Consider the following 13165-nt stretch of genomic DNA (forward strand, 5'->3'; position numbering starts at 1 on the left):
AAGTCATTAAACTTGTGCATCTTGCATTTATTCAGCTGATGAGATGCCATAAGTTTAATGTCTTACTGTGGAAAAGTTCATGCAAAACAATTACATCTCCACCTTTAGCGTACCTTTAACCTCAAACAGGTCCAAACAGGGATGACACTGTGTCCTCTACATTCACAACCAGCACCATGCACCAGTCCTGATGTGAGCTCTGACGTCACACGGCACCTGTCCCTTTAATACCTGACCCAGGCGTGGGGTGTTTGGACGGTCACCAATCACTGTCCTCTGCAGAGTACAGGCTGTCTTCATCTGTTACTGCTCTGTCAAAACTCTGCTCAGAAAAGAGTTTGGCACTCAAAAGTGTATATTTTACTTCAGGAGCAAGGTGGGCAGTCACAGTAATTGCAGTTGAATAAGTAGTCAAAATAAGAGGCATTGAAATACTCAGTTACTTAGTAATGTTGCATTCAAGTTTTATACATTTGAAATAGTTTTGTGAGGCCATGGGTTATCAATATGCATACTTCTGTTACACATGGGCCAGGTTGTAGAGTTGGTTCAATTTCCTCTCACTGGAGGGCCCTGATCACATTATTTCACACATGCAATTTCCTGCAAGCATCTGCCGGAAACACAGAAAAAGAAACTTTTCACTTTTTAGACTGTACGTAATTGGTTAGTTTTGCTGGTAGACTCATAGAACTATGTTTGTATGTTTTATCAAAGAGAGAGACATTCAAGGTTTTGTTGCATGGAAACAAAAGAAATGTTCACAGTGTGCTCTCCAAAAAAAATGTTTTTAAAGAGGCTTTTTAGTAAATCTAAAATTATTTGTTGACATGAGTTTGTCATGTTTAATAAAAAAAAAAAAAAACATACTAGTAAACCTATTTGCTTAAACTTTGAACTGAACTTGAACTAAATTTTGAGTAATTCACAGTGCCATGAAAAACATGCATTTTTACTGTAATTTGGCCTGATGGTGTTTCCAAGGAGAAAGATAAGTTTAATACCATGTAGTGGAGCATTCAGTCAAAAGCAATAACATCTCCATGGAAACAAGTAGGTGGGGGGCCCTCCACATAGTGTACCTTTTACCCAAACAGCAAATTTGAAAGTTAACTGCAAAATGAACATTCTTCAGGTAAATTTTTAAAATACAAGTTTCTACGTATATAGTTCTGTTAATTTTAGAGTTTTGTATTTTCTAACAAATGGGTGGTATGGTGTTATACTATTCCAAATCTGGTCATCGCTTAAAGTTTGACTTTTCTTTCCTACTTAAATTTCATATACTACACATACTTCAAACTAGTGAAGCTATCATTAGAGTCATTTTCTTTGTCCTTGTGCCCTTCAGCAGCAGAGTCTTCGCCTGCCTAACTCCTCCTCCAGCGTGTCCCTGTCCCACAGTGTGTCGTCCGCCCTGGCCCCCCTACCTCCTGAGCTGAGGGACGTGCTCCGACAGAGGCTGGGAGCTCTGGAGACACAGCTGCTGCGCAAAGTGGCCGAGCTAGAGGAGGAGAAAGAGCCAGCTGTACAACGAGACCGCCGCCCATACGGCAACGCACCGAGAATGCCCTCAACGCTCTTATGGAACGCATCACCGAGCTGGAGAAAAGTAAGTAACCATAACCATAAATGTGCGTGTGCAGTCATTACATGTGACAGTGACAAACTATTCTTTTTAGTTAAAAAAATTTTTTTGTCTGGTTTTGGCTAGATTCTAGATTTATTCTTAAAATTGTTTGGGTCAGGAGGCCACAATTTTATAAGGTTTATTCCAACATTCAAAATGGTCACTTCAGTTCTTGAGCCAAAAAAAACCCAATATAATTCCAAGCTTCTGTTTGAGTGACATGAATAGTAGTATGAGAAATCCCAAAAGACTTTATACCTTTATTAAAAAGAGATTCTGTAAAATACTATTTCTCTGGGCCTTATTGCATTCAATTACGATCAACATTTGTGTCAGTGCCAAGTGGATGTAGTCTTCACAATGAATTTGGACATTGTGGATGTGATCTGTCAGCTGGAATACTATTTCCCAGTTGAATGATAGCACTGCAGCACCAGGTGCATGTGAGCAGACCACAGCGGACCCACAGAGAACCAAGAGAATATCCATGCTCTCTCTTGTGTTATTCCAAAACTGGATATGGGGTTTGAAAATCAACAGGGGAGGCGCTAGAACTACATGCCATTCCTAAAACCAACAGTGGCACATCTTACAAACTTTCAAAGAAGCGTTTTGCCTATTTTCAGTGCATCAAGCTAACCATATGTTTCCATTGTCTGTCAACAGATAATAATGCCTTCAAATCACCTGAGGATTTCAAGGTGTCCCTGCCTCTTCGTACTAATTATTTGTATGGACGGATTAAGAAGAGCCTTCCGGAAATGTATGCCTTCACTGTCTGCATGTGGCTCAAGTCCAGCGCTAGCCCTGGCATTGGAACCCCCTTTTCCTATGGTGTCCCAGGACAGGCTAACGAGATAGTCCTCATCGAGTGGGGCAATAATCCTATAGAACTTCTTGTTAATGATAAGGTATGTGATCTAAATATCTCTATAGCTCAAAGTGGTGGAGGGTTTCCAAGAGACCAAAGTGTGTGCATTGCTTTTGTGGATGTAGAGACATTTACATCCCTACTGGCTTGAATGTGTAACGTGTAACTGCAAGATTGGCGGTAGCGTAGTATGGTTACCACAATATGAAGAACTACTTACTATTCATCTAAAAAAAACACATCATAGTGCAGTTAAACCAGGTGTCATCATTACATTCAGAAATTCATGTGCGCCTATCCAACATAATGATTTCAGTAAATGTAGAGCATGTCACTGAGCACGAGGACATGAATAGTATATGTTATTGGTGAAATGTAGCACACAGCAGCACACTGCTAAATGCCAATATGTACATGCAATGAGAACTTATGGTGGGATACAGAATTACTGGCTATCAGCTCTGAATACATAAATCTGCACCTTATTAAGATTTCATATCATTGACCCACATTCAACATTTACCCACGCAACCAAGAAAAGTAACTCATTATCGGGATGTGGAAACTGCCTGTAATTAGACTATAGGTCTTTTGCTGATATAGAACAGAAGAACACACATTCAAAATGTTAAAGTGCATATGTGCACAGGTGTTCATGTTTTTCTATTACTTGGCTTAGTGGGATAGCACCTGTAATAAATATAGTTTTACATCAGTTAAATGGCAGTTTGTGGGTACATAAAAACAGGAAGTAATGGAGAGTTCTAAAACAGAATACCTCTACGTCATCACCAATGAAAATGCAATCAAAAATGCAGGTATAATTTACAAGCAAGGGATACATTTTTCTGAGAGATTAAACACTGATTTAACAAACTAAATATGTTGTCATCTATGTTTATTTGTCTAATTATAAGTATCATGTAATTTTAAGTTTTGGCCCTTGTTTACATTATGGTTGCTAGGCAACAGTACTGGAATTACCTGCTGCCCATGTCCAATCAGGAAGTAAATATAATAAACCTGAAAGTAAAAATGTATAAATTCAATAAAATTTAAAAAGTACACAAAACCAGATAGGCAGTGAAATGAGTGAAAAAAGTGCTCTAACCTGTCACATGCACTTTAACTGATCAAAAGATCTCACTTACAGTGTGGGGCAAGGACAACAAAAATGTAAACGTTTGGTTAAGAGCATTTTCCACAATTATTAATTATTATTAATTAACTTCAGAGTAAAAATTCTTCAATTATATCACCCCATGCATTGCTAAGTGTTATTTGAGTGGGTTACACCACATTTCCTCACCAACTTATTTACACAAGGCTTTATTGGCACATTGCATAGGTCCCCATACATGCATTATACATGTGAGCAAGTCAGACAGATTAGAGAAAGATGGCGTCAGGAAAAGAACCGAGCGAGTGAAGAGAGGAAAGCAGAAAACGAGGAGTCTGCAGTGATGGAGTCGAGGAGAGGGAGAAGGAGAGATCAGAAGGTGCTGGCCGTGTAAAAAGGAAGTTATAATGCACAGAGATAGAGTGAAACAGAGCGTATGACCAGGAGGCTGGATAAGTGATATGATATGAGTTGAACTTGTTGGCACTGGTAACAGGGTCCAGGGGAGCAGATTGTTTATGCGCTTCATTTGGATGCATACTGAGTGGGATGAAAGAGGTCTCAGCACTATTAAAAAGTGCACCACTGTCTGGGTTTGGTGGGAACTATGTGTTATTTTTCAGCAATGGAAGACCCACATTGATCTTGCTTCCTTAGTAATATATTATATTGTTATTGATTTATTTTTATTTTTAAAGCCTGGTGTGATGGCAACAGTTTAATCTGGGGCTCACGAGGCTTTAGTGTCCTTTTGTGTGTGTAATCTGTTAAACTCACTTACAGATTTTTAGCATAATAGCACATGGCTATGCTGCTTGTACTTTTGTTACTGTTTTAAATAACTACCCCTTAATTAGTCCTAATAAAGCATGAAGAAAGACTTAAGTCATAATGAAGAAATGTATTTATTAATAATGACTGGATGATAACTACTTCATTAAGGGGTTAGGAGGGTTAGGGTATGAACGGAGTTTAAATCATCTTAAACTATTTGTGGGCTGCTCTAATAAGCACTCAGTGATATTATTATAGGAGCAGCAACAGAGACACGCTGCACACCCGCTGTACTCTCATTTACATATGAGTTTTGTGGCAGAAATAATGGGCAGTTTCCAATAGTAAATTATTTGTAACACACCCACAAATTGTATGTGCTTGTGATTGTATGTGATTACTGAGATATGCAAATGAAACAAAATATAACTCAAGGCATGTTTTGATGAGGATGCATGATAGCATGGTTAGTAAAAGAAAGCCGACAATATAGGACAGGCTCTTAACATCATCAGGTACACACAGACCCTTTGTTGGTGGAGTTGTACCTCTGTATATTCATATATTTGATAGAACCAAGCCAGGGATGGGTGCTCATCAGCGAGCATCTGGTGGCCATCATAGGGCCATCATCCAGTGGTCCTACCACCTGCAGGAGTATTCGTAAGTGGCTGGAGCAGAGAGATCTCTGAGGCACTCAAAGGCAGGAAGCCTCAACAACCAGATCTCCAGACGTGAAAGGTTGAGCGTTACCAAATAGATATAGTTAGTCACACCTCTAGCTTGGGCTGCGAAACTTTTACTCTCCACTTCTTTGGGGTTGCCCGGGAGGAAGAGGTGGCAGTCTGGTGTGGGCTTGCTTATTGTCCTACAGCTCACCCGTCATGTGTTGGATTCACCCCAGTGAACCCCAGTTTACAAAGAGTCCCTGCGCCTTTGGGTTGGAGACAGGTCTCTCACAGTTGTGCCAGCAGTGCAGCTTACCCGGCCTTCTTGGAGTCCCTGGGAGGGGTACTAGACAGTGCACCGACCAGAGACTCCATTGTTCTACTGTAATCATAACATCAAGTTCACATGGGAAGAAGCCAAGGAGAACAAACTGACCTTTTAGATTGTGCAGTAATAATAGGAGAGGACAGACGACTCCAGGTAGAAGTTTACAGGAAGCCTACACATACGGACCAATACCTGCTGTTTGACTCACACCATCCACTGCAGCAAAAACTCAGAGTGATCCGGAGACTACACCACAGAGCTCAAGTGGTGCCTACAACACAGAGGGAAAAGTGAAGGAGGAGCAACATGTGGAGAAAGCCCTCTCTGCTTGTGGGTATCCAAAATGGGCTTTCAATAGATCTAATAGAGCTAAAAAACAGGACAACAGGGAATCTGAACCCAGAAGGAGAGGTGTCACCAGTCCTTACACTGCGGGTGTGTCTGAAAAAACTTCAGAGAATCTTCAGCCTGTATGAGATTCCTGTCTTTTTCAAACCCACAAACACTCTTAAGGCAAAAATTGGTTCACCCTAAGGACAAAACCCCAAACCATAAACAAAGTAATGTAGTCTACTCCATTCAGTGTAGTGAAGAGTGAGCTTTACATTGGAGAAACTAAACAGCTGCTCCATAAGAGGATGTACCAACACCGGCGGGAGAGTTCCTCTGGACCCCAGTCCGCTGTGCATCTCCATCTTAAAGCCACTAACCACTCCTTTGAAGATAGTGAAGTTCAGATCTTAGCCAGAGAAAAGAAATGGTTTGAGAGAGGAGTTAAAGAAGCTATTTTTGTTAGGAAAGAGAATCCTTCCTTAAACAGAAATGGGGGCCTGAGACATAATCTCTCCCCCATCTACAACTCCATCCTCAGACCCAGAACAATGAGAACAATAGCAGGGTCATTAAGGGCTGAATAGGGTAGTTTCAGCTGAAACTTAAGACAATAGCTGTTTACAGTTTCAGTGTAGTTAGCCCCTCCCCTCAGATAGATTTAAAGGCAGTGGCCACCAGCATTCTGACCAGAACTGAAGAAGCGGCTTGGATGAGCAGCGAAACGTCTTCACTCCTACAAGATTTGTCCAGTTGACAGATTTAACTTCGTTGTTTGCGATGGAACAGACCTGGACGACTGAGGGTCTACACAGACATGTTCTACTGGAAGACTTTAACCCCCCTGTGAGCATTTAAGTAACACCTGGAGAGAGGTGATAGGGAAGAATGGCCTCCCTGATCTGGTGTTCTATTAATGGACTTCTGTGCTAGTCATGGTTTGTCTATAATGAACAACTATGTTTGAGCACAAGGGTGTTCATCAGTGCATGGGGCACTAGGACATCCTGGGGCCGAGGTCCACGATCAAATTTGTTGTCATGTCGTCTGACGCTCGGCCAAGTGTCTTGAACTCAGGTGGTTCATGGGAGTTTGCCCAACCAGCAGTGGTAGGTAGAGACATGCACATCCCATAAAAAAGAGTTTGCCCAAGCATGTGCTTTGTGGATCTGGAGAAGGTATTCAACCCTGGCTAAGGGCTGTCCAGTCTCTGTATGACAGGAGCTGTGTTCACACTGCTGGTAGTAAGTCAGACCTGTTGGACTCCTCAAGGGTTGCCTTTTGTCTCTGTTTGTTTTCATTGTTTTTATTTCTAGGCACAGTCAGGGGCCAGAGGGGGTCTGGTTTGGGGACCACAGGAGGAGAAGGAGCAGAGACAAAAGGCAAAAGGCGATTTACCGGTCAAAAGGATTTTTCCTCTGTGGGTGGTGGCTGGACTCTTCCTTAGAGATAGGGTGAGGAGCTCAGTGACACGTGTGGAGCTTCTAGGAGAGCCACTGCTCTGTCACATCAAGAAGAGCCAGTTGAGGTGGCTCATGCATCTGTTCCGGATGTCTCCTAGACAGCTCCCTGCAGAGGTGTTTTGGGCATGTCTCACCAGGAGGGGGCCTTGGGAAAGACCCAGGACATGCTGGAGGGACTATGTCTCTTGGGGTCCTGCCAGAGGAGCTGGAGGAAGTGTCTGGGGTGTGGAAAGTGTGGGAGTCCCTGGTTTGATTGCTGTCCCTACAACCTGGCCTCAGATAAGTGGAAGAAAACGGATGGAAATGGATGAAAAGCCTTTATTAAGTAAGCACAACTTTATCTGCATAGTGAGTGTAAAAGTGTGTCTTTGTGAAAATGAGATCAGCTGCTCTCATTTGAATAATGAATGAGTCATGTGGTTTGTAGTTGCCTTGTGGATACAGCATTGTATTATCACTCACTTTGTTTGCAAACTATCCCAGCTGTCGCACTGTTGGGAAGATTGGACAAGAATGCAATTTACTAAAAAACCCAAATCTTGATGCTGCATGTATTTTCTTCAGCAAAAGCCCTCGTCCAAAATTCCCGGAGGTTCACCACTGGCACCTGGCATCCATAACCAAGTAAAGGTTTTTGTAATCAGTACTGAAATATTATGGCTGTTCATTACTTTTACGTGAGACATCCCTTTCCTATATTACATCATTAAATAATTAGTTACCCTAGTAATATTTTCCCTATGGATTATAATGTCATTGACTTAGTGTTTGATAAAATATCAGCTTGTTTTTCTCTGATGCACATAAAAAGCACAATGCACAAAAAGCTGGTGGGCCTTTGAAGGATGTGTTGATGTCACCTGGGAAATCTAAATTTTACATGCAGTCCACGGGCTCAGCTGGAGCATTCACAAATAAGAGGCCTGATGCTTTGAAGCCCTCACCAGCCTAATTGCCGCCCATGTCACTAACATACCCCAATTAGACTAGAGCCCCTGCACTTGTTAGAGGGTGAATAGTAATAATATACTTATAAACAATTTACTCAGGCACTGTCTAAATGAATGAGTTGCTTTTATATGTACATTTGCTTTTGCACAAATTGTAAACATCTGCAACTTCTGATTATATGTTTTGTTATACGTAAAAAAAAATAGCACTGCCAAATACAAAATATAAAAGGCTACTGGAATCACTACTGTATATGGTTAGGACATAATAACTTACTATGGTCTGAAGAATTATTGATTTGAATGTTGAGATGTTCTGGTTGGTTCTCCCCACTCAGTCTTTAGGCTCTGATGGATTTACTGCTATTTTAAGCCTGTCCTAGACCACACAAACCTAATTACTTATTTTATTAACCCTTGTACAGATAATTAATGCACACAGAAATGTTCCAATGTCAGGCCTATTCTACTGTATATATCTTTATTCACCATGACCACGCTTACATACCCAGTGAGGTCCTGGAAGATGTATTTATATAAAATAAGCTTATGTCAGACCAATTGCAGAATGTTGGCCACTGCTCTGTCAATTTGCTCCAAGTCTGATGGAGGAATGAATTAATAAGTAACAAAAATATAAGGCAGTTTGAGTAACGTTGAAGTGAAACTTATTATTGCTATTGGGAGTTGTAGTACTTCAAGAAGTATAGATGTTTTTGTTATATGTTTTATTCCTGACGACTGTACAACTGTTGTAGTTACTCCATGATTTTAGTATAAACAGAAAGACCATTAATAGCTATTTTCTGCTTAAGTAGACCCTGATTTCTCTATATATTTTTTAATATTTTAAGTGACTTGACTGACTTGAATCTTCTTCTGCTTGAGTAATGCAATGAGAGAGGATAAAAAAAACTATATTCAAAGAGAGAGAGAGAGAGATGTGTGAGGTGAGGGACCAGTGTGCCAAATCCGATTCAAATCACTGCTAAAATGTATTTACACAGTACTTTTCACTTCTGTAGCACTGAAACACGAATATGGTAATCAGAGAAGCCTTTGAAAACACTAGCACTAAATCCACTCTCATCACTGTTCACTTCTGTTACACTTGCTTCATCACAAACCTTGGCCCAGTGCCCTTTTGTCCTGGTCTCACCTCATCTTGCCCTTCTGCCCCTCCCCAGGTGGCCCAACTGCCCCTGTCTGTGAGTGACGGCCGCTGGCACCACATCTGCATCACGTGGACCACCCGGGACGGCTTCTGGGAGGCGTACCAGGACGGGGAGCGCCTGGGTACCGGGGACAACCTGGCCCCCTGGCATCCAATTAAACCAGGAGGGGTCATCATCCTGGGCCAAGAGCAGGTGAGCATGCGTTAAGAGCATGTGACAGGTTTTTAGAGTTTTCTCATTTTATTTGGCTTGGTGGGATAGTTCCGAGGTTAAGTATTTATCATAGTTTGTTCTGTTAAGTAGTGGTTAATGGGAAAAAGGCTGAGAAGAAAAATACAAAAATACAGGAAGTACCAAGGAGTTAACTGAGTACGTCTGTTGTAGAATAAATTGTAGTTGCCCAAGAGTTAAAGAGAGGAGGCATGACATTAAGTTTGTTTGGGATCCAGAACCCAGGACAAGAACCCTCAAGACATTGTGATAGTATTGTCCACTCCAGCCCAATCCAGTCTGGCTTTGCTTCCACTTTGCTTTTATACATCTAATGACATAGGTAAGGCAGTGAATGCTGTTAGTCCAGCACAGCAGCGCAACTTCTCTATGTCATTCATCCAAAATGCTTGGACAATTTATGAACAAGGAAGGCATTTTTTATTTTGTTTAATGATTGTTTAATGTTTGTTTAAACCTTCATTTAACAAAATAAAAAAGTATTATCATCTATTTTCAATTGTCTAAAAAATAGGCAATATATATAAATATAATCATGTTAACTACCAGTCAAATGAGAAGTCTAACCTGTCAGATGCACATCACTTTAACCACAGTTGCTTTCACCCTATTACCTCATTTATCTAGCTCTAAACAGCACCAGAACGCCCTTGGGTGCAGGTTTAGTGGGTCATTTTAGCAATTAGCTCATTGACAGCACCATGTATACACTTATGAAACGTACAGTGAAATATACCCAGAGGTATGCCATCAGTTTGTACCACATCTGCTTCGGAGTTTTATGGGGCTGTCACAAACTCATTTTCACTCAGGTAAAAGTTTGTGCTAATTAATAGTCAGTGTTGTTAGGCAGTTTGATGGGAATGAAATTGATTTATTTTAATTTGCAAACTCCTCCCTGAACAGGGAACAGGTGTTTTTTTGGGGGGAAGTGGGAATTAGACTGACAGGTAGAGGAAGTGTGGAAGTGTGAGGGTGCGAGAGGAGTGAGGGGTAACTGAAAGTGAGCAACTGCCACCTGCAGCGTTTCATGATGAAGTCTCACAGATAGGTACTGAAACAAAGCACTTTACTTTTGATTTTGGCATGATACAAGTAGGGATAGTAGACCAAAGATATGAATTGGAGCATGGGTGGCAGTTTAGTTTGTATGCATTAACCCATGGACTAAAAGGTCACTGGTATAATAATGTGGCTGTTTATAGAACACTTCTTTGATGTAAAGCACTTTAAAAGAAGAAGAAGAAGAATATCTGATTCGGCTCAGAGGAAAAACAGACAGTACTCAACAATAACAACAATACATGTACACAATAGATGTACCATGTATTGTGACAACATTGTGCAAAAAAGTATGTATATTTACAGAGTGCCCTATTCAGTTCGTTTGATAAGCTCTGCTTAAAGAGTTCCACAGTAGGGTCCTCTGTATTAATCCACACCACGCTGAAGTTTATCAGCAGAAGAAATGATACGAGGGAAACGGAGTTTGAGTGTGTGTATACGAGTCCAGACGTGCTGGAGTAGGTGGAGCGAACGTGTGTTGGCTGCAGAGTCTCCTACCACATTAGCAGTATCATTCATGTAGCAGTGGTCCGTTGGACATTGACAATTGAAACCTTGCTGTCCGGTAAAATCCAATCCAAACAACCTGGCCTGTACAAGACATTCCAGTTTTCAGCATTTCATTAACATTATTGCAATGAATACATTCTAGATGTACATCACAATGGTACCATAATGAATTCATAAATGCATAGTATTAATGTCATTAACTACTCAAATAAAGCAAGTGTTTGTAAACGTATAGTCCTTCAATGAATGAATGAAGTTTTCGAGTTGCTATGGTAACGGAGCTTACAGGCAGTATGTTAGAATGTACAGAGAGTGTAAATGTATATAATCATATTTTATTCATAGATTTTATACGCTAGGTTACATATGTACCTTCTTTGGTAGAGGGTCCACCACCTGCTTGTCTCCATAGAAAATGTATTGCTTTGCCGGTAATGTTCCACAGAATGGCATTTAACTTATCAAACTCCATGGAAACAAGCTGGTGATGTTCACAATAAGAATACATGTTGTTCAATGTACTTTTGTGCACCACCTATAAATGATCAGATGTAACATGTAAAAAACATGTGTGGAATATTCTAGGCAAAAGAATTATATTTCCATGTAATTCAGGTGGCGGGTGGCAGACCCTCCACTAAAAAAGTTACACAGTACACACATAGTGTAAAAGTGGGGTATAAATTAAGACCATTATAGACCTATGCCTGTGTAATCCCTCAGTCGTCCAGGTAAGGCCCATAGTCTAAACAAAGAAAAACATAGGAATTGCCACTATGCTAATAGGTGTGAGAGTACTCATTAGGGGCCTGAAGGATTATGACTCAGGCACAGTACATTTAGTGTAGCTCATTAGACCTAGCCTATAAACAGAAACCGTAAGCAGTAGGTGTTAGTGTCAGTGTAGTTAGCTCCTCCCTACAGGTAGATATAAGGCAGTGTCCACTAGTAATCTGACCAGAACTGAAGAAATGGCTTGGGGCTTTGATGAGCAACAAAACGTCTTCACTCCTACAACTTTTGTCCGGTGGACAGATTTGAATTATAGACCTTTTTGCTATGGATCAGACCTGGACAATAGAAGGATTACACAAGAACTATGGGCAACCCCTTATAGACCTATATAGTTATCAATATTATTACACAGTACAGAAAATTATTCATACATAAACTGTACAAAATTGAATCGTGGAATGTTAATATTAAGTTGGCATAAATTCTTTGGTTCAGTTTAAGAGGTTTGTCTATGCCGCTATGTAAGGTAAAGAAATACTACAAACTCTTGTATAAACCTGACATTGAACATGTCCAAAATTATCTTTTCAAAGTTTATTCAAGAAGCTGTGTGAAAATGTGCTTATTGATAGCATGACTCACCAGAACCCTGTCAGAACTGAAGGAGCTACATGGATGAGTGGCAGAACTTATTCCCTCTAATAAAAAAATAAATAAATTTAAAAAAAAACTTTGGTCCAAAATTTTCTTTTGCTATGGAACTTATGGGATGACTGAGGGACAATGCAGCCAGTCTACCTGTAATTATAAATATGAATGTTTTGCTACTGCTAAATGAGCTAAAATGTCTCTTCTTGTCACCACCATCTCTGTAGGACATCGTCGGAGGCCGCTTCGATGCCACCCAGGCGTTTGTGGGTGAGCTCAGTCAGTTCAACATGTGGGACCGGGTGCTGCGGCCGGTGGACATTGTGGGCCTGGCCAACTGCTCTGCGTACATGCCCGGGAAATGTGGTGCCCTGGGTGGATGCCAACGTGGAGGTGTTCGGGGGCGCCAGTAAAGCTCCTCTGGAAATCTGCGAAGACCGGGCATTTGACTCATAGAAAAACACCAATGAGACCAAGAAGCTAGCTTGTGTCGCCAAGTTGGGAATGCAAAACACAGTGATTTTCCTGTTTACTGCTGCTGCTAAACTGAAAAGGGTGCAACATTTGTATTATTTTTACATGGTCCAACAGGCAACGTCTTAAGAGAAAACGCGCAGTTGCATCAGAGTACTGTACATGCTGTCATTTCCTCTTCTCCGGATTTGCT

At 40.9% G+C, this 13165-nt stretch overlaps 1 protein-coding gene across 1 annotated transcript; it reads left to right on the forward strand.

Annotated features, from left to right (window-relative positions):
- The first annotated feature begins 1120 nt into the window (after positions 1 to 1120).
- LOC117375392 (neuronal pentraxin-2-like) lies at positions 1121 to 12954 on the forward strand. The gene is given in 8 exon segments (XM_033971689.2): positions 1121 to 1135; positions 1352 to 1516; positions 1518 to 1550; positions 1552 to 1612; positions 2297 to 2541; positions 9322 to 9501; positions 12726 to 12851; positions 12853 to 12954. Coding segments are annotated over 8 exon segments (927 nt in total).
- Positions 12955 to 13165: the final 211 nt, after the last annotated feature.

The sequence above is a fragment of the Periophthalmus magnuspinnatus genome, chromosome 8 (genome assembly GCF_009829125.3).
Source record: "Periophthalmus magnuspinnatus isolate fPerMag1 chromosome 8, fPerMag1.2.pri, whole genome shotgun sequence".
Classification (NCBI taxonomy): domain Eukaryota; kingdom Metazoa; phylum Chordata; class Actinopteri; order Gobiiformes; family Gobiidae; genus Periophthalmus; species Periophthalmus magnuspinnatus.